The following is a 21,192-nucleotide window of genomic DNA, read 5'->3' on the forward strand; positions in this document are numbered from 1 at the left end:
CTGCAAGGGTTCTCCAAGCCTGGCAGAGGCTCCCTGGGGCAATGGCCGAGGCCCCCTCCCGGGAGGCGCTGGGCAGCAGCGCAGGGCAGGGGCAGAGCTGCGGTGCTGAGGGACCCGGGGGGGGTGGGGACACTCAACGACCTTGCCAGTCTGTTCCAACCGAGAGGACTCCAGGAGTGCAGGGGCAGCGGGTGGCACAGCCCTGGCCCTGCCAGCCCAGCTGCCCCTTCCTTGGGGATGGTTTAATCATGAGAGAAAGCAAATGCACAATACAAAATTTAAAAACCGGCCTGTGGCTGCCCCCTCCCCCCCCCCCCGGTACCCTCCTCCCCCCCGGAGCAGCCCAGCAGGCAGGGAGGGGGCCGGGAGGGGCTGGCTATGCGGCGTTACATCGACCCCCGCCCCGGGGGCTGCTCCCACACACACAACACGATGCTCTTGCAACAATTGCTTCGTCGTCTGTCACTTTGCAGAGGGTCTGGAAGGGCCCCAGCCCGGCGGCGCCAGGCACAGCCCCACGGCCGAGGTCACTTCTCCTTCTTGGGCGCTTCTGTCAACTCTTCTTTGGAGGCCCCAGGCACCTCCTTGGGGGTAGAGCTCTCCTCGTAGCTGAAAGAGAGAGAGAGGAGGAGGTAAAAGGCTGGAAGAGGCTGTCCGGGGCTGTGGTTGGGGTCCTGTCTGTGGAGGCATCCAAGATCAGACTCAGCGTGGCCCTGGGCAGCCTGAGCTGGTTGGAGGGGACCCAGCTGGCTGCAGGGGTCCCAGCTGGCTGCAGGGGGGCTGCACAAGATGACCTTGGAGGGTCCCTTCCAACCCCATGCAATCTGTGACTCCTTGAGGCCAGACCTTGCAGAGGTCTGTGCCAGGCAGGGCCAGCCCAGGGCTGTGCTGAGGAAGCCAAGGGGAGCTCCAGCCCTCACCTTCCCACAGCAGGAAACACGATGGAGCAGAGCTCCAGGGGGGGAGACAGGGGCTGGGACACCCCCCAGCCACCTCCAGCAATGGAGGGCACCCAGCTATGGGCTGAGGCTTCACCCAGGCAGCCCTCAGGCCAGCTCTGAGCCTGGGGTCTGTCCTCATTCCCCACAGCACCATCCTGGCTAGCCACACATTTCCATGCCAGCAAGGGTGGGGAGCCACAGCACGACCAACAACCCCACCCCCACCCCCCAGGGCTCTGCTCCCCTGGCTGCCACCCTCCCCCAACCCCCAGCACCAGGCCCTGGGGTGAAGGAAACCCAAGAGCTGCCTCCGGGGGCAGAGAAGTCAAAGCCTCTCCACCTTCAGAGCTTTCCTCTCAAAACCAAAAGCAAACCAAGAGGGAGAAGCTGATGTGGAGCAGTGAGATGATGCCAACTGCCTCTGCCAGGGGGGAGGGGGGTGCCAGGAGCAGCCCCTACCTGGGCAGAGCGACAGACAGGGAGAGGGCACCGCTGCTACATGGCACTGGGGCTTTGCTGCCGGCGGCGGCGGGGGCAGGACAGCTTCTGCTGCATGGAGTCAGCAAGGCTGGCTGGAGAGCCTGACACCGTGGGGAAGTGAGTGAGCCTTGGAGTGTGAGGCAAGATTTCAGCAGAGGATTCGTAGCTGCAGGAGAGAGAGAGAGAGGAAGCAGGAAGGGAAAGGAGAGAAGAGGACAGACAGGAGGGGCAGGGAGAGAGAAAGGAGTTTGGGGCAGTGAGGCTGCTGCCAACTCCCCACCCTGGGCAGGGTGCTGGCCCCTCTGGCTGCTGGCCAGGGCTGGGTGGGCCTCAGCTCCTGCCTGCAGACCAAGGACAGGGTTGCAGCAGGGAAAAGAGAGGGTTGAGATCCCAGGGGAAAGCAGCTCCCAGGGCAGAGCCAGGCAGCTGGAGCCCACGGGGCAGCAAGCCTGGGCACTGGGAAAGGCAGCAGCAGAGTGGGGCAGGGAGCAGAGCAAGGTGGCAGCCTCTGTCCTGCTGCTCCAGGTCAGTGTCTGCAGCAGCATGAGCCCCAGGATGGGTTCCTCACTGTTGAAGGGCAGAGTGAAGGCCACTGCCTGCCTGGGGAGGCTCAGGGAGGTTGGGAGGCCCAAAACTGCCCTCAATATCCCCCACCCACGCTCCATCAGCACCCCCTCCCCAGCCTGCAGCACACAGCTGCTGGCTCCCACTCTCCCCACAGCACTGCCCTTCCTGCTCCCTGTCTCAGACCCTCCCTGAGAGCCCACGAGCCAGCAGGGAGCTGCCCTCCCTGGGCTGTGAGCAGCAGGGGAGGCTCAGGCCACACCGAGGCCCAGCTCCACGTGCTGGGACTCCTGCAGTGGGAACCCTCCCAGGCACACGTCCTGGCACGTCCCACTGCCTCTGCCTGCAAGGGGGGCTGCACTCCAGGGGGCTGCACTCCAGGGGTGCATCCCCTCCCCCAGCCACTCACACTCAGCCAAGCCCAGCAGGCAGCACTGCTGCTGGAGCAGTCTGTGCCCAGGCTCTGGGAGGGGGCAACGAGCCCCTGGTGCCTGGCTGCCAGCCTCCCAGCCCCACAGCTCATCTCTCCCCTATTTCCCAGCACTGGAGGGAGGAAGGGAGGGAGGGAGGGAGGGAGGTGGTGCTGGTGTCAGCTGGTGAGTCAGGCAGTGGGCTCCCAGGTGCACAGGAAGGACGATCCCAGGACGCTCGGCGCCTGCAGCATCGATCCTCAGAAGCAAACATCAAAGGGAGGGCAGGTGCAGCAGGGCTGGGGAGCTGGGCCCCAGCTGAGAGCCTGCTGGGAACACTGGGAACAGGCAAAGCAGCATCTCCCAGGGGAAGGGGAGGAGGCCAAGGCAGCTGGGGCCGTGCTGTGCCCCAGTCCCAGCGCTGGCCTCGCTGGCAGCTTGCTGGGAGCTCGGGCAGGGGCACCCCGAGGCAGGGAGGCTGCAGGGCCCTGCTCTGGGATCAGAGTGCCCAAATTGGGGTTGGGCAAGTGGCTCTTCTCCTGGCTGGACTCGAGGACCTCATAAAGCCTTTTCAAACTGGGAGCCTTCCATGGTCCTATTGCTGTCCCTGCTCTGCTCCAGCTGCCCTGGGCCAGTGCTCAGCCACCAGCACAACAGGGAGAACCAGTTCCCAGCAGGGCCAGCCCGGGCTCCCCGGGGCTCAGAGGGGACAGCCCAGGCTCCCCGGGGCTCAGAGGGGACAGCCCAGGCAGGAGCTGCTGACTGACAGCAAGCAGGCAAAGGCCTGGAGTGTGGCAGGCTGAGAGAAAGGCTGGAAGGGACAGCACAGCTCTGGGCTCCCCAGCTCAAGAGGGACAGGGAGCTGCTGGAGAGAGTCCAGGGGAGGCTGCAGAGCTGCTGAGGGGCCTGGAGCAGCTCTGGGAGCAGCAAAGGCTGAGAGCCCTGGGGCTGAGAGCCTGCAGCAGAGCAGCCCCAGAGGGGAGCTGAGCAATGCTCAGCAAGAGCTGAAGGAGCTGTGGGGGGCAAGAGGCTGGGGCCAGGCTCTGCTCAGTGGTGCCCAGGGACAGCACAAGGAGCAATGGGCACAGAGTGGCAGCCAGGAGGTTCCATGAGGAGAAAGTTGTTTGGTGTGAGGGAGCAGAGCCCTGGGGCAGGCTGCCCAGAGAGGTTGTGGAGTCTCCTGGTGTGGAGAGCTTCCAACCCCCCCTGGGCACTGTGCTGCTGGGCAGGCTCTGTGGGTGCCCTGCTGGAGCAGGGGTTGGACTGGATGATGATCTGAGGTCCCTTCCAGCCCCAACCACGCTGGGATTCAGGGATCCCTTTCTCTGCAGCCCTGGGGCAGGCAGGGTGCTGCCAGCCAGGCTCCTTCAGCTGAGCTGGGAGCTGGGATGTGCTCAAACCGGCCCTGGCTGCTCCGGCAGCTGGATCCGGCTCCGCTCCCCCCCGCCCCCAGGCCCTGGGACACAATGACCAAGTATCTGCAGCCCAGGTGCACGGTCCCACCCTGCCCTGCCTGCCAGCACACGGCAGGCTGTGTCAGCGGGGCGGAGGAGCCGCTGCCAGCCGCTGGCTGCCGGTTGGTGCCGCAGCAGAGCCCCGGCCGGGCCGCGGGGCGGTGTCTGGAGCCGGCGCCGGCATGTCCCGGCACGGCCCCTGCCAGCTCACACGCCCAGGGCCTGCCCAGGTGAAGCCATCCCTCCAGCTGTGCCCAGCGTGGGAACATCTGCACGCCCCCCTCCCCCCCCCCAGCCCCGCGGGCCCCAGCTGAGCCTCACCTGAACATTTCAGTTACTTCCCCCTTTGCCAAGGCCACCAGAAGTGGGAATCCGATGCATGCAGGGACCAGGTAGAGAAGAGCAGGCTGTGGGGGAGGGACAGCAGCGGTTAAAGCACAGATGCCCCCTCGGGGGGAGCCGGCCCTGGCCCCTTGGGGCAGCGCTCGCGGTGCGGCTCGGAGGCTTCGTGCCCCCGAAGCAGCTGGGAGAGCCAAGTGGCAGCTGCAGCAGCACAGAACCCGGCTGGGGGGCCACAAACACGGCCAGGCCCCACAGGCAGGGCAGTGACAGCACCCAGGGTGGGGCTTCAGGGGCAGGCTGGCTGCAAAGAGCCCCCAAACCCCCCCCAGGGCAGCCTGGGTGAGAGGCTGGGAGGGGAAAGGCAGCTGCCCGGAGCCAGGGCTGGGCTGGGCAGGAGAGGCACTGGCAGAAAACAAAGCCCAGAGAAGGAGGGGGACCTCTTCCTGGCATGGTGGAGGAGTGCCATGGTCAGAGTGGTGTGGCCTGCTGGGGAAGGGCATGCTGGAGCTCACCTGGGCGTGCTTGAAGATGTGCATGATGAATATGGTCAGGCCCAGCCCGAAGATGTAGGCCACGAAGCTGGTGTAGAAGTAGGTGTGTGTGTTCTTCTTCAGGCTGCAAGGGAAGGGAGCAGAGCACACTGGCCTTGGCTCAGGGATGCCAGGGGCCAAAATGCAGCTGGCACAGCATTCCCAGCCCCCTGGGAGTGGGGTGGGGCAGGAAGGGGTGACAGAGGCTGGGGAAAAGGAAGGAACAGGAGACAGGACAAGAGGAAACAGCCTCGAGGTGCCCCAGGGGAGGTTGAGGTTGGCCATGAGGAACAATTTCTTTCCCCCAGAGGGTTGTCAAGGCCTGGCCCAGGCTGCCCAGGGCAGTGGTGGAGTCCCCACCCCTGGAGGGGTTTCAAAGGCATGGAGCTGTGGTGCCCTGGCAGGGCAGGGCTGAGGGTTGGACTTGGATGACCTTAAAGGTCTCCTCCAACCAAAAGGACTCTGTGGCTCTATGATCCAGCTGCTGGATGGCCACTGTGGGGGCAAGAATCAGTGCTGGGACCCAGACACTGAGTCCCCCCTTTCTTGGGGGAGACACAGCCAGTCCCTGGCACCCCAGCTCTCCACTTGCTGGTTTACTGCAGGGCAGGCAGCAGGAACTGGAATTCCCAGCAGGTGCAGGCAGGATGTGGGTGGAAACACCTGGAAGAGCTGGCACAGACCACGGAGGGGCTGAGCAACAGCAGCAGGAGCAAGGCCACAGCACTGCAGCCCCACTCAGTGTGGGGCAACTGCTGCAAGCACCACCCTGGTCATAGGTGCAGCTCCCCTGTGTAGGAAGGAGCTGCTTTCCCCATTGCCAGCCCAGCAGCAGCCAGCACTGCCAGGCACTGACTTGCATCCATGTGAGCACCTCCCAGGTGCCAGCATGCCCAGCTCTTCCCCAGGCCATCACTGCTTCCCCCTCGCTGCCTCAGCCCTCTCCTCCTCAGAGCCAGGGAGCTGGGGAGGCTCAGGGCTGGCTGTTAGGTGCTGCCTGCCCTGCCACATCGTGCAGCAGCTGCACTGAGCTCAAACAGCTCCCCTGCAGCACTCCCAAAGCCCCTCCAAGAGCTTCCTCTCACACCTTGCCCTGTCCCAGCCCCTCTCCTGGCTGCCCACACCAAGCCCTGGAGGAGGGGGGCACACAGCTCTGCCTCCCCAGCCTGCCCCTTTTCCTCCATTGTGGAGGTTTAGGGTTTTCTTTCCCCCCCTCTCTTTTTTTCCTCTCCCCCCTCTACAAAAGCAGCTCCAAAACGCTGCAAGATCCACCCTGCCCCCAGCCCCTTCCCGGCCACCCACTCACCTGATGTCAAACCGCAGCAGCAAGGCAATGAAGATCCCTGCGGGGAGAAGGAGGCAGTGAGGGGAGAGCGGCAGGGCCGGACCGCGGCGGCGCCGGCGCCGTGCCTGGGCGGACAGCGCCCCCTGGTGGCAGCAGGCACAGCACCAGGCCCCGCGGGGCGATCCCCCCCGGCTCTCGCAGCCTCCCTCCCCCCCCGGCTCTCACAGCCTGCCTCCCCCGGTCCCCCAAGGGCCACAGGCAGAGCAGGGCAAGCTGCTGGGCAGGGAGGGGCCCCGGGCACGTCCCCCCCTGCTCTCTCCTCACCTGGAATCACAATGTCCCCCAGGCCCAGCATGGCAAAGTTGTCAGCTTCCAGCCCCTTCTCCAGCAGGTCCTGAGGGAAAACCACTGCCAGGGGCAGAGAGAGCAGCAGTGAGGGAGGAGGCCTTGTGCTGAGCAGAGCCCAGCACTGCTGCTGCTGCCTGGGGAAAAGGGACCAGAGCAGGGCAAGACCCTTGGCCTCCTCCTCTCCTGCAGCTCCCTCCCTGCTCCCTCCTGAGAACCCCTGGGAGGGCAACCTGAGGGGGCTTAGGCAGGTTTCAGCCCCAACCTCCAGGACCCCACACCAGCAATTGAGAGACTCACAGAGTGGGTTGGGCTGGAAGGGACCCTCAGGATCATCCAGTTCCAAGCCCCCTGCCCTGGGCAGGGTCCCCTCCCACCAGCCCAGGCTGCTCCAGGCCTCATCCAGCCTGGCCTGGAACACCTGCAGGCAGGGGACAGGCACAGCCTCCCTGGGCAGCCTGTGCCAGAGCCTCCCCAGCCTCACCCCAAAGAGTTTCTTCCTCCTCTCCAGTCTAGCTCTGCCTCCTGCTGGTCTCTGGAGGGGGTTTGGTTGGATTGGGGTTTGGGGGGGGCTGTCTGTGATTATTTTTTGCCTTTTCACCCTCTCCCTCATGAGCAAAGTAAATTTCCCACTGAGGGGGTAGAGCCCAACCCAACCAGCTCAGGGCTCTGCAAACCATCCCCCCCCTGCACACCCCCCCAGGAACCTGCCCCAGCTGCCTGCAGCCTGGTGACAGCACACAGCAGCCTCACAGAGCACTGGTGGGAAAGCCTCCTGCACACATCCCCCACCCCCTGAGCCACCTCTGGATGCTGGGAGGTGCAGAGGGCAGTGGCTGCAGCAGGGCAGAGCTCATTCCCCCTCCACAGGCACACAGGGGGAGAGTCACTCACGTTTTATGGGGGCCTCGAATGACTTGGCCACTGTCACCATCACGTTGGTGCCAAAGACCTAGGGACAAGCAGAGGGGGGGCAGGGTGACCATGGCTGCAGGGAGCCATGGCCAGGCTCAGACCTGGCCCCCACTGGCAGAAAAACAGCCCAGAAGTCACCAAACTGTGGGCAGAGGAGTGCCAGAGGTGAGCCCAGCACCCAGGGGAGAAGGCACAGCACAGTGCTGGGACAGCTGAGCACATCAGGGATGCTCCCAAAGCACAGCCAGGAGGCCACTCACATCCCACCCCCACCCCCCAGGGCTGCTTCAGCTCTGATTCTCCAAGCCTGGACAGCCTGGGCACTATGCAAGGGGTGAGCTGAAGGCAGGAGGTCCCAGCAGAGTCCCAGCCAGCAGCAGGCTGCTGCCTCTCAGCTTCCAACAGAGACTGCAGGGATTGTCACAGCTGGGCTCGGCCCTGAGGTCATTTACTTGTCCTGCACTGTTGGCTTGAAGTGCTGGCAGGGTTTGGGGCTGGACTGCAAACACACAGGGCAGCCACCAAGCTCAGCAGAGACTGCTCTGGGTGGGGAGAGACCTCTCAGGGTCATCCAGACCAAGCCCCTGCAGCCCCCAGGGACAGCCCCAACCCCAGCAGGCTGCTCCCAGCCCCAGCCAGCCTCAGCTGCAGTGGTGCCAGGCATGGGGCAGCTCCCTGGGCAGCCTGGGCCAGGCTCTCCCCACCCTCAGCACCAAACATTTCTCTCTTCTCTCCAGCCTCAATCTCCCTCTTTGGGTGCAAACCATCCCCCCTTGGCCTGCCCCAACAGGCCCTGCTCAGAAGTCTGTCCCCAGCTTCCTGCTCAGCCTCTTGAGCACTGCAAGGCCACCAGGAGCTCTCCCTGGAGCCTTCTCTTCTCCAGGCTGCACAACCCCAGCTCCTCAGCCTGGCTCACAGCAGAGGGCTCCCAGCCCTGCCATGGCCTCCTCTGGCCCTGCTCCAACAACTCCATGTCTCTCACTCCTTTCCATACCCAAGCTTCTAGCCTGGGACCCACCAGCAGCAGGCACCAAGCAGGTGCTGGTTAGCAGCAGGTGAGCAACATCTCAGAGCTCAGAATCAAAGAGAGACCTCAAAGCAAGCCCTCAAGAGACCCAGAGAGCTTTTGCTGAGCCACCTGCTGCTGCTGCTGGGTGCTGCCACCATCCCCACCCACAGCCCTTTGGGCTGAGGAGCTGGAAACCCCTAAATCCCTCCTGCCAGCTGGTGTCCAGCCAGCGTGGGGCCCCCAGGGAGGCCCCAGGGCCTGGCCCAGGGCTGCCCCGGGGGGACCTTTACCCAGAAGACGTCGTAGATGAAGAGGCCTCCAAGCAAGATGCAGCCTGTGCTGACGTTGTTGAGGTGCAGCAGCTCCACTCCATTGAGGGAGAAGGCCAGCCCAAAGAGGTTGTTGGCAATCCAGTGCTGAGGGGGACAGGAAAGGGAAGGTTTGGGTCCCTGCTGTGCCCTGCAGCCTGAGGAGGCTTCGCTCGGCAAGGGGCTGGGGGTGGATCCGGCTCGGTGCTTGGTGCCCCCCCTGCCCCTGCCCCAGGGCTGGGGCTCACCTACCTTTCTCAGCAGGTACCAGACCCCCACAACACTGCTGAGGGCCAGGCAGACCAGGTCCTTGGTGTCAAACTCGTAATTGACTATCTCTGCAAGCAGAGAGAGCAGGGTCAGAGCCTGGGCAGCCCCAGCAGCTCCTCCTGCAGGGGGCTGAGCTGAGGCTGCACCACAGAGGGGCACTGACCCCCAGCAATGCCCCTGCCCAAGGGAAGCACATGCAAAGCCCCCCCCCCCACAGTGAACAGCCAGGCCTGGCAAGCCCAGAGCTCCCCCTCCAGCCAGGCTCAGCATCTGGGATCCTTCTGCTGGAGAGGAACTTGGATTCAGGCACTGGCCAAGGCAGGGCAGGCAAAGCTGCTGCCCCCTCCTGCACCACTCAACCCCTGCTGGCATCCCTGGAAGAAGTGCTGCCTCACCAGTGATGCTACAGGGCAAGACACTCATCAGAGCATCCTCTCCCAGTGCAGAGTTGAACCACAGCAGTTAAGGCAGCACAAAGGAAAGAGCAGACTCCCCCAGGAGCTTAAATGGAATCCCAGAGTGGTTTGGGTTGGAAGGAACCTTCCAAGCTCACCTAGCCCAAGCCCCCTGCAGCCAGCAGGGCCATCTGCAACTGGAGCAGGCTGCTCACAGCCCCAACCAACCTGAATGTGTCCAGAGGTGGGGCAAAATAAAGGCAGGGCTCTGAGCAGCAGCCCCAGCTCCATCCCAGCAGCACTCTGGGAGCTGTTTTGGTGCCAGGCAGAGAGGCTGCACAGAGGGGAAAACACCAGCAGGAAGGTGGCCACAGCAGCCCCAGCTCTGCAGGGCTCACCCTGCCTCCAGAAGCAGCCTGGGGAGGGAGCAGCAGAGCTGTGAGCAGGCTGCTTGAAGGGGCTGGGAGTCAAAAGGCCAAGGGAGCAGGAACCAAAGCAGTGAAGGCAGAGGAGAGAGCTGCCCAGGAGCAGGGGGAGCCAACCTACCCTCCTTGCTCTCCCCGGAGCCCTGGGTGAAGAGCAGCTGGTACTGCTTGTTGGGGAAGTTTGCAGGGAAGAATCTGTTCATCATGGGGCTGGAATGAGAGCAGCAGAGAAGGGCAGCTCAACAGAAACCCTGCAGACCACTGCCCACCACCTCTGCCCACCACCTCTGCCCAGTTTTGCCACCTCAAGGCCTGGCAGGAGCCCCAGGGCCTCGGCCCCCACCCCGAGGTCTGATCTGCCCTCAGGTGCCAGCCCCCACAAATGCTCTAAGGCAGCAGGAGCAGGGTAAGGAGGGAAGACCCAGCCCAGCCCCCAGCACGTGCCCTGTGCCCCCCAGCAGCTCCCTGGGCACCCAGAACCTGGCTGTGCCACCAGGGAGCAGGGGGAGCAGAGCCAAAGCCCTGGGCCAGAGCTGCTCTGGGGAAGGCATCTGGTCCCCAGCACCCCAGGGCTCAGGAAACAGGAAACCAGCTCTTAGTTGTTCAGTTAGTGAAACAGCTTTCAACACCTCCCACCAGGCAGCAGGCTGAGGGCCTGGGGCTGTGCCCCTCAGCTCCAGCTGCCTGTTTCTGCCAGCCCAGGAAGGGGAACACAGCAGCTGAGGAGCTCTGCCCTTAGCCACAGCAGCCCCTCAGAGCGAGGTGCTCTGGATGGTGGCCACCCAGATCTCCCCCAGTGATGCTGTGTGGGCACCCCCAAGACATTGGCTGCCCCCCCCCCCAGGCTGTGGTTCACATCTTGACCACCACCAAGGGCCAACAAGCTGAGAGCTGGGACCTGGCTGCGCTGCCAGGCAGCAGGGCCTGAGCAGCCCCTCCCTGAGCAGCAGCCCTGCCCCACCCCCAGCCTTCCCTCTGCTCTACCTGATGGTGTGGGACAGGGCAAGGATCCCCAGCACGAAGAAATACATGGAGAGGAGCAGGTTGATGTACTCCTGGGAGAATATCTGCAAGGCAAAGGCAGAGAGGGCTCAGGCGGCGCAGGGGCCTCAGCAGTCGGCGCTGCTGCTGGCAGCTGCAGCCTCAGTGCTCCAGGGGGAGGAGGAGAGGAGCTGGAGTAACCCAAATTCCTGCCCTGCTGATGGGAGAGAGGTTGGAAATAGCCTGCACAAGCACACTGGGCCTGGGAGATGGGCTGCACCTCCCCAGCTGCTGAAAGGGTCAGAAAGGAGGACAGAGCTCCCCCCCCAGCCAGCAGCAGGCTGGGAGGCTGCTCCAGCAGGGGGGGAGCAGCAGCAGCAGCAGCAGCATCCCCACCTCCCACCTCCTGCTCAGCAGTGCCTGAGTGTCTCCTGCCCTAATTAAACAGGGGGTAATTGGAACTCCTTTCCCCCACAGGCTGCTGCCTTACAGCTAACTCCAGCCCCACAGCCCAGTGGGGGCTGGGGAGGAGCAGCTGAGGGAGCTGGGGGTGCTCAGCCTGGAGCAAAGGAGGCTGAGGGGAGAGCTGCTGGCTCTCTGCATCTCCCTGAGAGGAGGCTGGAGCCAGGGGGGGGCTGGGCTCTTCTCCCAAGGAAAAGTGACAGACAAGAGGGAACAGCCTCAGGTTGTCCCAGGGGAGGTTCAGGTTGGCCATGAGGAACAATTTCTTTCCCCCAAAGAGCTGTCCAGGCTTGGCCCAGGCTGCCCAGGGCAGGGGTGGAGTCCCCAGCCCTGGAGCTGTGGTGCTGAGGGCCATGGGCTGGTGGTGCCCTGGCAGTGCTGGGGTAACTCAATGGTCTTAAAGTTCTCTTCCAACCAAAGTGCTTCCCTGAGCCAGCTCTCTGGTGGCTCTGCACCTCTAGAAGACTTCACCTGCACACACAGGGGCTCAGCCCAGGCTAGGATCCCACAGGCCTTCAGCAGAGGAGGCTTTGGAAGCCCCACACAGAGCATCTGCACCTCAGCACTCCCTGGCACCTTCTGTGTACCAGCAGGTCAGTTCATGGGGCCAGGTAAAGCTCAGGGGTGAGCTCATCCCTCAGCAGCTCTGCAGAGCCAAGCTGTGCACAAACCCACTCTGACTTCCCCCAGGCTGAGCCAGCTGAGGCGAGGACCAAGGCGCTGCTGCGGGGGGGAGCTCGAGCTGCACAGCCTTACACACTGTGCCCCAACACTAAGGGCCACAGCATGGAGCCAGCCCCAGCTGGGGAGCTCCTGTCCAGGCAGGGAGGGTGGCAGGAAGCAGCTGCAGTGCTGCTCACTTACCTTGAAGAAGAGGTAGAGCCCCAGAAGGGTGCAGCTGGCCACGATGGGAAAGCGAGCGGCGTCCCGGCTGGTGATGGTCTCTGGCATCTCTGAGGAGTTCTGGGGGGGGAAGCAGAGGACAGAGGGGATCAGCCCCTGCCCTGCCTGCACACTGCAGCAGCAGGTGAACAGGCTCAAGAGAGCCTTTCAGAGGGGCACAGCCCCCACTGCCCCCCCATGGTTCCCAGAGGCAGGGCTGTGTCACAGGCAGAGCTTGGGATGGGAAAAGCCAACCTCCTCCTCCTCCTCCTCCCCCCAAGGGCTGCCACACTTTGCTGCTTTCCTCCTCCTGGAGAAGGGGAAAGACAAATAAAACCACCCTGCCCTGGCACTGCTCCTTCCCCCCCTGCCCAGCTGGGCTCCCTCCCCATCCCCCCCAGCCCCATCTGTGCACACCATATGTCCAGCACCCTGTGGGTGATGCTTCTCTCCAGCCACCTTTTTCTCCCCCACCTCACCCTTGGGACACTCCCTGTGCTCACAGCCCCCATTCCTAAATGCCTTTTCAGTTCTGAGACACCTCTGCAGCAGCAGCAGCCAAACCAGCCCCTTTTCAAGCCATCTCCCAGGAGAGAGGCTTGCAGCTTTCAGAGGAGAGGCACAGGGCTGCCTGTGCTGCTGCCTGGGCTGCTGCCTGCTCCCCTGCCTGGAGACCTAATCTCACACAGGCAACCTGCAGCCAGCACCAGACAGGGCTCCTGCTGGCAGCCCTTCTGCAAAGCCACTCTGTGCAGGACCAGCAGCTTCTGCTGGCCATGGCAGCTGCCACACAGTGCTCAGGCAAGTGCCTAATAAAGGCTGCCCACAGCATGAGCACAGAGCAATCCCTCCCCCCACACCACAGCTGGGCACTGCCCACAGACCACAGCAGCCTGAGGTGGCAGGACCCCCCGCCCCCCAAAAATCATCTGGGACCCCCAAAGTAAGACATAAGGGTGACCAGGGGCTGTAAAAAGAGTAAGAAATCAGTCAGTGTGAGGCAGTTGCACCTCCTGAGCATCAGGAGACAGAGGGCTGGGGTTTCAGTTGCCATTTCTACCCGAGGCCAGGGGAGAGCTGCAGAGAGCTACAGGATGGGCTGCAGCAGGATGGGCTGCAGGGTCAGCACAGGGAGGGCAGGCAGCACCCAGGGGACCAGCCCCAGGCAAAGCCACACAAGAGCCTTCCCAACACAGCATCTCTTGCGGGGGGGCTCTGAGCATCCTGCTGCGGTGGGAGCTGTCCCTGCCCACGGCAAGGGGGTCGCAGCAGATGATCCTTAAGGCACCTTCCAGCCCAAGCCCTTCTAGGATTCTATGGTAAGGGACAGTGAGGAGTTTTGCAGCACTGGAATTGATGGTGACAGCGAACGCAGGGCCGAGGCCGCGGAGGGCAGAGGGCTGTCCCCGCGGGTGTCCCGCCGCTCCCGGGACTTGGCTCTGCCTTGCCAGGGCCAGGGGGCCGGCTGCGGGACGGGACCCCCCAGGGCGCGGGCGGCCTCCCGAGGGCTGGAGGCCCCGCAGGGTCTGTCAGGAAGCGACAGGGCTTGCGGAGAGGCCCGGCCGCCCCAGGAGGGGGTTCGGCGGGGCTGCCCCGGGCCCGCGGCGGTACCTTGCTCTTGGCGCAGCTGACGGAGCGCAGCGCCCCGAAGAAGATGGGCAGCAGCGCCATGAGGACGAGGCTGCCGTAGGCCAGCGCCATGCCCTCGGGGGTGGCGGGAGGGCGCGTAGCCGCGGGGGTCCCGGTCCCGGCTCCGGCTCCGGCTCCGGCTCCGGCTCCAGCCCCGGCCCCGGCGGCGCTGCCGTTGTGCGCCGCGGCCTCCTCCATGGCGGCTGCTCCCCCCCGGCTCCGCTTCCGGCCGGCGCGCGGCAGGGACACGTCCTTCTTACCACCGGAAGTGCGTCACGCGGCACGCGGCCGCCCGCCCCGCCCACCGCCGCCGCGTTGCTAGGAGACGGCGGCAGCCGCAGGACCATCCCGGGGCTCGCGGCTCCGCTCCGCCTGGCTCCGCTCGGCTCCGCTCCGCTCCGCTCGGCTCCGCTCCGCTCGGCTCGGCTCGGCTCTGGGGGTCCCGCTGCTCGGCAGCCGAGCCCCGGGGGCGGGCAGGCTCTGCTCTACTCATTCCCCTGCTTCGAGACCGGGAGCGGGAGCCGTGAGGGCAGCCCGAGGCTGGTGGGACCGGGCAGAGCCTTGGTCCTGCTGGCCACAGGATGACCTGGTTGGAAGAGACCAACCATAACCTAACATCTCCCTGCACACAGCTGGTACACCGTGGCCCCAAGCTCCTCATTCAAGCGGTTCCGAAAGCCCTGCAGGGATGCAGCTTCACCACTGCCGTGGGCAGCCTGAGCCAGTGCCCCAAGGCCCTTTCAGTAGGGAAACTTTTCGTGGTATCCAACCTAAACCTCCCCTGCGGCTGCTTGAGGCCATTTCCTGGCATTCCCCCACTTGTTACCCAGGGAGAAGAGACCAACCCCCACCTAGCCCCAGCCTCCTTTCAGGAGCCAGAGGGTCTCCTCTCAGCCTCCTCTTCCCCAGGCTGCACACCCCCAGCTCCCTCAGCTGCTCCTCCCCAGCCCTGCTCTCCAGACCCTTGCACAGCTCCGTTGCCCCTTTTCCGGACCCTCAGTTTCCTTCTTGGAGTGAGGAGCCCAGGACTGAACCCAGCGTTGGAAGCGCAGCCTCCCCGGTGCGCAGCCCAGGCTGCCCGCAGCTGCCGTGCGGTGCCAGCCCCCTCAGCCCAGGAGCATCCCAGTCCTTATCCCAGACTGCATGGTGCCAGCAGCGGGTCCCCGCAGCCAGCACTTTCCCAGCTCCTCAGCCATAAAGGGCAATGACTGAGCAGGAAGGTGGTGGCTTCAGCCACCTGAGGTGGGTCAGGGGCTCGCAGGCTTCTCCTCCACCCCGCCCTGGGTTTTCCTGCCCTTCCCCGTTCCCCACGCCCTCCCCGGGGTGCTGCTGAGCCGCTCCTAGCCCACCCATGGCCACGCTCATCAAGCAGCCGCCTCACAGGACGCCTCATAAGTGACACCAAATTCTCCCTGACGCTGGGCAGGGGCCAGGGTTCCGCTGGAAAATTGGCTGAAATGTGTTTTTTCCTCCCAAATATCCCCTCCCGAGCCGCCGGCGGCCCGGCCCCGCCACCGAGCCTCCTCCCCCTCCTCCTCCTCTTCCTCCTCCTGCACGTTCCCATCGCCCTCGGTGGGGAGAGAGTTTGCTGAGACACAAGAGAAGAGGCAAAAAACACTGAGCAAAGCGAAACGGTGCTGCCCCCAGCTCCGACCCGAGGCAGGGGTGGGGGGAGGGAGGGCAGCAGGGATGAAAGCCCCAAGTTTTAAAGGGAAGGCTTTTTTAATGCATTCTTTTTTTCCCCCTCTTCCTTTTTCTTACTCCCCCCCCCCCTTCTTATTTCTTTTCATTTTCTGGGGTTGTTTTTTACACAACAATCTATTTCAGGACCCAGGGTGATTCATAGCTCTGTGTTGCAGGCAGAGGGCAGATGGAATGGCCCCCTGGGAGCCCCTCTCTGGGCCACTGGCCTCTTGCTGCTGCTGGTTGGTCCCCAGAGGAGAAGGGCTGGAACAGAGCAGCTGTGACCCTCCCCTCCCCTCCCTTATTGACCCCCTCAGGGACACCCCCAGACTAGTTTGGGACCCTCTCAGCACAGGCTGATGCTTCCCCCCCCCAAGCTTGCTCCTGCTGCTCGGGCCCCTGTGCCGTGCCAGCCCCATTCTGGGCTCCAAGATGCAGCCCCCCCACCTCAAACCACTCCCCTCCAGGAGTCCCCCCCAAGCCTCTCCTTCGGTTTTGGTTCCTGCCCGAGGAGCAGCAGCTCCATTTGCTTCCACAGTGCCTCCAGGAAGCAGGAACCTGCCTCCCCCCTGGCACCAACAATGGGAGCAGCAAGGCTCTGGGCAAAGGCTGGCCAGGGAGCTGAGGTGTCCCAGTTCAGCTCTTCTGGCACCAAATCTGAGTTAAGCAGGGTGGGAGCACAGTCCTGAGCTGGGGGGGGAGCCCCAAGGGATAGTGGGGGTGTCCTCCTGCATGGGCAGGGGAAACTGGGCAAAGAAAAGGAGTTGTGCCTCTGCAGCCCCGGGGTTGGCATCCCAGGGTAGGTGTTCCCTTGTCCCAGGGAGATGGTGAGCAGAACAGAGCATGCCAGGGCTGCTGGCACCAAGGCTGCTGGCACTGGGGTGGGGCACATGGCATAAGGGGTAAATAGTGCCAGGGAGGAGGTGGGATTAGGGGAGATTGGACTGGGATTGATGGGCACCCAGGAATGGGTGGCACTGGGACAGATGGCACTGAGGCCAATGGCCACCCAAGGACTGATGGCAGTGGCATGGGTGGCACAGGAATTGGTGGCACTGGGACCAGTGGCCACTCAGGGATGGATGGCACTGGGATGAGTGGAGCTGGGATGGCAGGCAGGGGGACTGAGGGATCCCCAGGGATGGACAGCAGTGGCATGGGTGGCACAGGGACAGAGGGCACTGGAATGGATAGCACTGGGACAGAAGGCCATCCAGGGAGGGTCTGGGGCCAGCAAGCCCCAGGTTAGAGCCCTGCTGGGGGCCACAGGCAGCCCCCCCCCCGAACCTCCTCCTTCCTCCCTCGCTTCGTTTCCCAGCTCCTGGCCCTGGCCCCCCCTTGGCCTCTCCTCCCACCCCGCAGCTTGGTTGCATTTTTCTGGGTTTGAGCTCATTCTTTCCACTCCCCTCGCTGCTGGCTGCCAATTTTCCATCCCGTGACCCCCCTGCTGCCTCCTGCCGTAGGGAGACGCCGGCCACAGCCGCGGGAGGGACGGCAGCGGCAGCAGCCCCCAGCCCCGGCTGAACTGCGGCACCACATCCAGCAGCCCCAGGAAGCGGGGTACAGGGAGCTCCAGGGCAGGGCCCTGGCACAGCAGCCCTGCCATGGGCACCAGCGCTGTGCAAGGCACCAAGGAGCGTGGAGAAAAGGCTTCCCTGGTCCTAGGCAGCAGCCCTGGCTGGGGTTTGCCCTTGTGGAGAGGCTGTTTGCACAGATTCACAGAAGCCCTGGCTGGAAGGGACCCTGCAAGGGCATCTTGTCCAACCCCCCTGCAGGAGCAGGGACACCTCCAACTAGATCAGGCTGCCCAGGGCCACATCAAGTCTGCTCTTGAATGTCTCCAGGGATGGGTCCTCAACGACCTGTCTGGGCAACCTGTGCCAGCGTCTCCCCACCCTCACTCTGCAGAACTTCCTCCTGATGTCCAACCTAAACCTCCCCTGCTCCAGATTCAAACCATTGCCTCTCATCCTATCCCCCCAGGCCCTTCTGAACAGTCCCTCCCCAGCCCTCCTGTAGCTCCCCTTCAGATACTGAAACACAACTCTAAGGTCTCCCTGCAGCCTTCTCTCCTCCAGGCTGAACACCCCCTGCTCCCTCAGCCTGGCCTCGTAGCTGAGGTGCTCCAACCCCCTGAGCATTTTCGTGGCTCCCCCCTCTGGACTCACTCCAGCAGGTCCACGTCCTTCTTGTGTCCCCTCTGTGCTGCTGAGCCCCTCTCTGGCTGCACCGTGCTGGCCAGGGCCAAGCATCTCCCCAGGCTCCAGCTGCAGAGCGAGCGGAAACTCCCGACCTGACCCCCGGCTGCTCCTCCCTGGCACCAGGCCTGCCGGGCAGGATCCCCCGCGGCATCCTGGCTGCTCGCTGCCAGCGCAGCCCAAAAACAACCAGTGGAGCCCACACGGCTCCAGCATCCCCTGCCCGGGTGCCCAGGGTCACTTGCTGCTTGCTGCGGCCAGGCACGTCCCTTCCTGGCAGTGCCACGCTGCCCAGGGCAGCGGGAACCACCCAAGTGCCCAGCTCCCTGCCCAAGAGGCAGCTCCCACGGTGCCAAACAGCCCTTTCCAGAGGCTCTTCTGGAGGTGCAGAGGGGCTGAGACCTTTCGTGGCAGGGAACGATGCTGCAGACACAGGCTGAGGAACTGGGACTCCTACTCCCTGGCCAGAGGCTCTCCCTGCTCTGAGATGTTTCAGCTGGTGGAGATGGAGCCCACCGAGGCTGTGCTGGAGCAGGAGGCAAGTCCTCTGCCCTGGCCATATGGCTCTGGGATACAGCTCCCCAGGCAGGGCAGGGACCCAGCAGAGAGCAGCACTTCTCTGCTCTGGCTTATTCTGTGGGTCCAGGGCTTCCCCCACTGCACCAGGACAGAAAAACCTCAGCCTGAGACACACCAGTGCCAGGGAGACATGGCACAAAACCCTGGCACAGGGGTGCCAGGAGATGCTGCCAGTATTCCCAGAGCCCCTCTCCCCAGACAGGATGCCCAAGAGGTGGACACTGCCACTGTGCCCTCACTGGTCCCTGCTGCCCCACAAAGGACAGGCACCACGGGCAGGACCTGCCACAGGCCCAGCAGTGCCCAGCCCTGCACTAGGGCACGGCCAGCCCTCACCTGCAGCTCCACAGGGCTGTGCTCAGGGGGTGAGACACTGGAATGGGTTGCCCAGAGAAGCTGTGAATGCCTCATTCCTGAAGGTGTTCCAGGCCAGGTTGGATGAGGCTTTGGGCAACTTGGTGTAGTGTCCCTGCCCACAGCAGGGGCTTGGCCCCAGGTGATCCTTAAGGTCCCTTCCAACCTAAACCATTGTGGGATTCTATGATCAGTCACCCAGGGTCCCACCACCCCAAGTGCCGGTGCCCATCCCACCCTCTGCTCCACGGGTGCATCCCAGGGGATCATCCCCTCTCCTGGAGGGGAAGCAACCGGATCTGGAGCGTCCCCCGGGCATCCGCCAGCACCAGGTCAATCATCTCCAGGTCCTCAGCACGGCTCCAGCGCCGTCTGGGCGCTCCGTGGAGCCAGTGCCTGCCGGCGTGCGGGAGGGACGGGCAGGTGGCAGCACTCAGAGCACGGACAGGTCGTGGCAGGATTTGGAGCGGGCTTTGAGGGTCACTTTGCTGCTGTTCCTGGCCACCAGCCTGTCGAGGAAGCGCCGCGCCCTCTTGGTGAGGCTCTCCTTGCGCTTCTGGCCAGCCGCGGGGTGCCTGGGGGCCTCTTTGGCACCGCGGCGCAGGCGGATCTGCCGCACCACCCCCTCGAAGAGCTCGGCCACGTTGTGCTGCAGGGCCGCCGACGTCTCGATGAACTTGCAGTCGAACACCACGGCGCAGGCTCGGCCCTCTGCAAAGGGAAGGGCAGGGAAAGGGGGCACGGTCCCGCTGGCACCCTGACCGCGGCCAGCTTCAGGGACAGACGCGGGGGTGCAAGGGGGGCGGTCGGTCCCCAGAAGCTAGGCAAGGCCTGCCGCCAGCTCTCACCTTCGAGGGAGACCTCTCGGCAGCGCACCAGGTCGGTTTTGTTGCCCACCAGGATGATTGGGATGTCCTCAGCCTGCCGGGCGCGGCGCAGCTGGATGCGCAGCTCCGAGGCGCTCTCGAAGCTGCTGCGGTCGGTGATGGAGTAGACCAGGACGTAGGCGTCCCCCACCCGCAGGCACCGGCTGCGGCGCCGGCTCTCCTCGCCCTGCCCAGAGGGGAAGAGGATGGCATCGCCCCGCGGGGGGCTGCCGGCGTCCCCCTGACTGCGGCCAAGGCATGACAGAGCACCCTGGCACCGAGGGCACCCCGCGGCACACCCCACCTGGCCCTGCGTGGTGGGCACCAGAGATGTGGCCCAGTGAACCTCCTGATCTGGAGTTTCCTCCTCTCTCAGCAGCAAACAGGGGCTGTGGGCTCAGCCTGGCACACAGCGCTGCCCTCAGCCACTCAAGGCTGGCACCCTGGGTGCCTGAGCCAGGCCCAGCCCCTGGGGTGGGTCTCTAGTGGAAATAAAGGGATGTTTTGGGGGCGTTTTGGGGGCGTTTTGGTGCTGGGGCATCTCTGGATGTGCAAAAAAGCAGCCCCAGCCCGTGTGGGTGCTCTGCCCATGGTCACAGCCTTGGCACTAGCTCCATCACTGCCCTGGAGGGCTGGTTGCTGCCCAGTGGCACCCACAGGAATGCCAGGCCCTGGCATGGAGGGAGGCCAAGGGGTGTTTTGAAGGAGGAGGTGACAGCAGCACTGGCATTGCTGCCCAGAAGATACCTCTGTGCACTGGGTGTGAGGAATGCCCCATGCCAGGCTCTGCCCGTTGAAGCACGTGGCCTGGCTGGCAGCACTGTCTCGTGTGGAGGTGCCCAGCTGGCTCCTTCAGCCCCATCCTCAAACTGTTTCCATGCCTCTCAAAGCAGGCTGACACCACAGCCCTTCCCCTTCCCCCCCTCTCTCCCCCCCCACGCCAGGGGCACCCTGTGCCCTTGTCACGAGAATCTTCACACCTGGGGGAGGTGGGCAAAGAGTCACCCAGAGACATGACCCCCAAGGCCCCCAGTGCCACCCTGCAGTGAGGGCAAGCAGCAAGCCTTGGACACCTCTGGGGAAGCCCCAGGGAGCTCCACAGCGCCCAGCAGCCCCGAAGCAGTGGCCCCGCTGCCGGGGCAGGTCCCAGCTCCCCCAGCCGCGCCGTACCCGCTGCTCCGGCTCCCAAGCGTCCATCACCAGCAGCGTGGTCTCCTCGCCGTCCACGGCCAGCGTGCGCTCGTACATGGCCCCTGCAAGATGCCAGGGGAGCCTGCTTGGCCTGGCGCTGCCTGGGCACCCAGCCCTGGCCCCGCTGCCAGGCTCCTCTCCACCTCACACATGGACGTTTCCTACTGCGGGGCCCTAAATGGATACACGCTGCTGCCCCCTCCCTTCCCCTTCCCCTTCCCCTTCCCTCCTCTACCTCCTCCAGGGTGGGTGTCCCTGCCGCAGAGGGTCCCCAAGCAGCCCCCGGCACTCCCGGCACTCACCTCCGTGCTGCTCCAGCAGGTCCCGCTCCTGGACACCGGCGAAGACGTTGGCCAGGCTGGTCTTGCCCACACCGGGGTCACCCAGCAGCACCACTCGGTACCGGGGCTCCAAGGAGACAGAGGAGCCCGAGGACTCCGAGGACCAACTGCCCCGGGGGGCCGCGGCCCTGCCCTTGGGCTCGGAGGCGGTGTGACCGAGCTGGGGGTGCTCGGGCTCGCCCCGGGCGGGAGCATCCCGCACCCCCGGCCGCGGCAGAGGAGTGCTGGCCCTCCTCCGCAGCGGGGTCTTGCTCCCGTGCTGCGTGTTCAGGGTCATCGAGGCACCCACAGGCCCCGGTCCCCGGTGCTCGTCTCAGCCGGCGGTAGTTCGGGCACAACTTTCCCCGGGACAG

At 64.5% G+C, this 21,192-nt stretch overlaps 2 protein-coding genes across 3 annotated transcripts; both read right to left on the minus strand.

Moving 5' to 3' along the window:
• Nucleotides 1-153: 153 nt before the first annotated feature.
• On the minus strand, nt 154-13,874 carry HM13 (histocompatibility minor 13). 2 transcript variants are annotated; one of them, XM_068150225.1, is made up of 13 exons: nt 13,610-13,874; nt 11,981-12,079; nt 10,658-10,740; nt 9,795-9,883; nt 8,836-8,921; nt 8,566-8,691; nt 7,246-7,303; nt 6,331-6,414; nt 6,028-6,064; nt 4,704-4,806; nt 4,171-4,256; nt 1,401-1,587; nt 522-609 (listed from the first exon to the last, which is right to left on the minus strand). In XM_068150225.1, the coding sequence occupies exons 1-12, from the start codon at nt 13,823-13,825 to the stop codon at nt 1,437-1,439; spliced, it is 1,218 nt and encodes a 405-aa protein (XP_068006326.1). In that variant the 5' UTR covers nt 13,826-13,874; the 3' UTR covers nt 522-609; nt 1,401-1,436. The 2 variants fall into 2 exon arrangements, with proteins under 2 accessions (XP_068006327.1, XP_068006326.1); XM_068150226.1 differs by lacking the exon at nt 1,401-1,587 and having other exon boundaries at nt 154-609; nt 13,610-13,867.
• A 1,308-nt stretch (nt 13,875-15,182) lies between these two features.
• REM1 (RRAD and GEM like GTPase 1) lies at nt 15,183-21,178 on the minus strand. Its single transcript, XM_068150227.1, has 4 exons — nt 20,801-21,178; nt 20,478-20,560; nt 19,290-19,494; nt 15,183-19,152 (listed from the first exon to the last, which is right to left on the minus strand). The coding sequence occupies exons 1-4, from the start codon at nt 21,114-21,116 to the stop codon at nt 18,875-18,877; spliced, it is 882 nt and encodes a 293-aa protein (XP_068006328.1). The 5' UTR covers nt 21,117-21,178; the 3' UTR covers nt 15,183-18,874.
• Nucleotides 21,179-21,192: the final 14 nt, after the last annotated feature.

Source organism: Melanerpes formicivorus, unplaced genomic scaffold, assembly GCF_026170545.1.
Source record: "Melanerpes formicivorus ecotype bairdi unplaced genomic scaffold, bMelFor1.0.p_v2 SCAF_19, whole genome shotgun sequence".
Lineage (NCBI taxonomy): Eukaryota > Metazoa > Chordata > Aves > Piciformes > Picidae > Melanerpes > Melanerpes formicivorus.

Bases quoted from the DNA above. Each gene is read 5' to 3' on its own strand.
- HM13 (XM_068150225.1), bottom strand. From the start codon at position 13,825: ATGGAGGAGGCCGCGGCGCACAACGGCAGCGCCGCCGGGGCCGGGGCT. The intron at 4,257-4,703 runs GTGAGCTCCAGC...CCTCCCCCACAG, and splicing joins ACATCTTCAAGCACGCCCAG to CCTGCTCTTCTCTACCTGGT. The intron at 1,588-4,170 runs GTGAGGCTCAGC...TCTCTCCTGCAG, and splicing joins GAAGTAACTGAAATGTTCAG to CTACGAATCCTCTGCTGAAA.
- REM1 (XM_068150227.1), bottom strand. From the start codon at position 21,116: ATGACCCTGAACACGCAGCACGGGAGCAAGACCCCGCTGCGGAGGAGG. The intron at 19,495-20,477 runs GTACGGCGCGGC...CCCTCTGGGCAG, and splicing joins CTTGGGAGCCGGAGCAGCGG to GGCGAGGAGAGCCGGCGCCG. The intron at 19,153-19,289 runs GTGAGAGCTGGC...TTCCCTTTGCAG, and splicing joins CCGAGAGGTCTCCCTCGAAG to AGGGCCGAGCCTGCGCCGTG.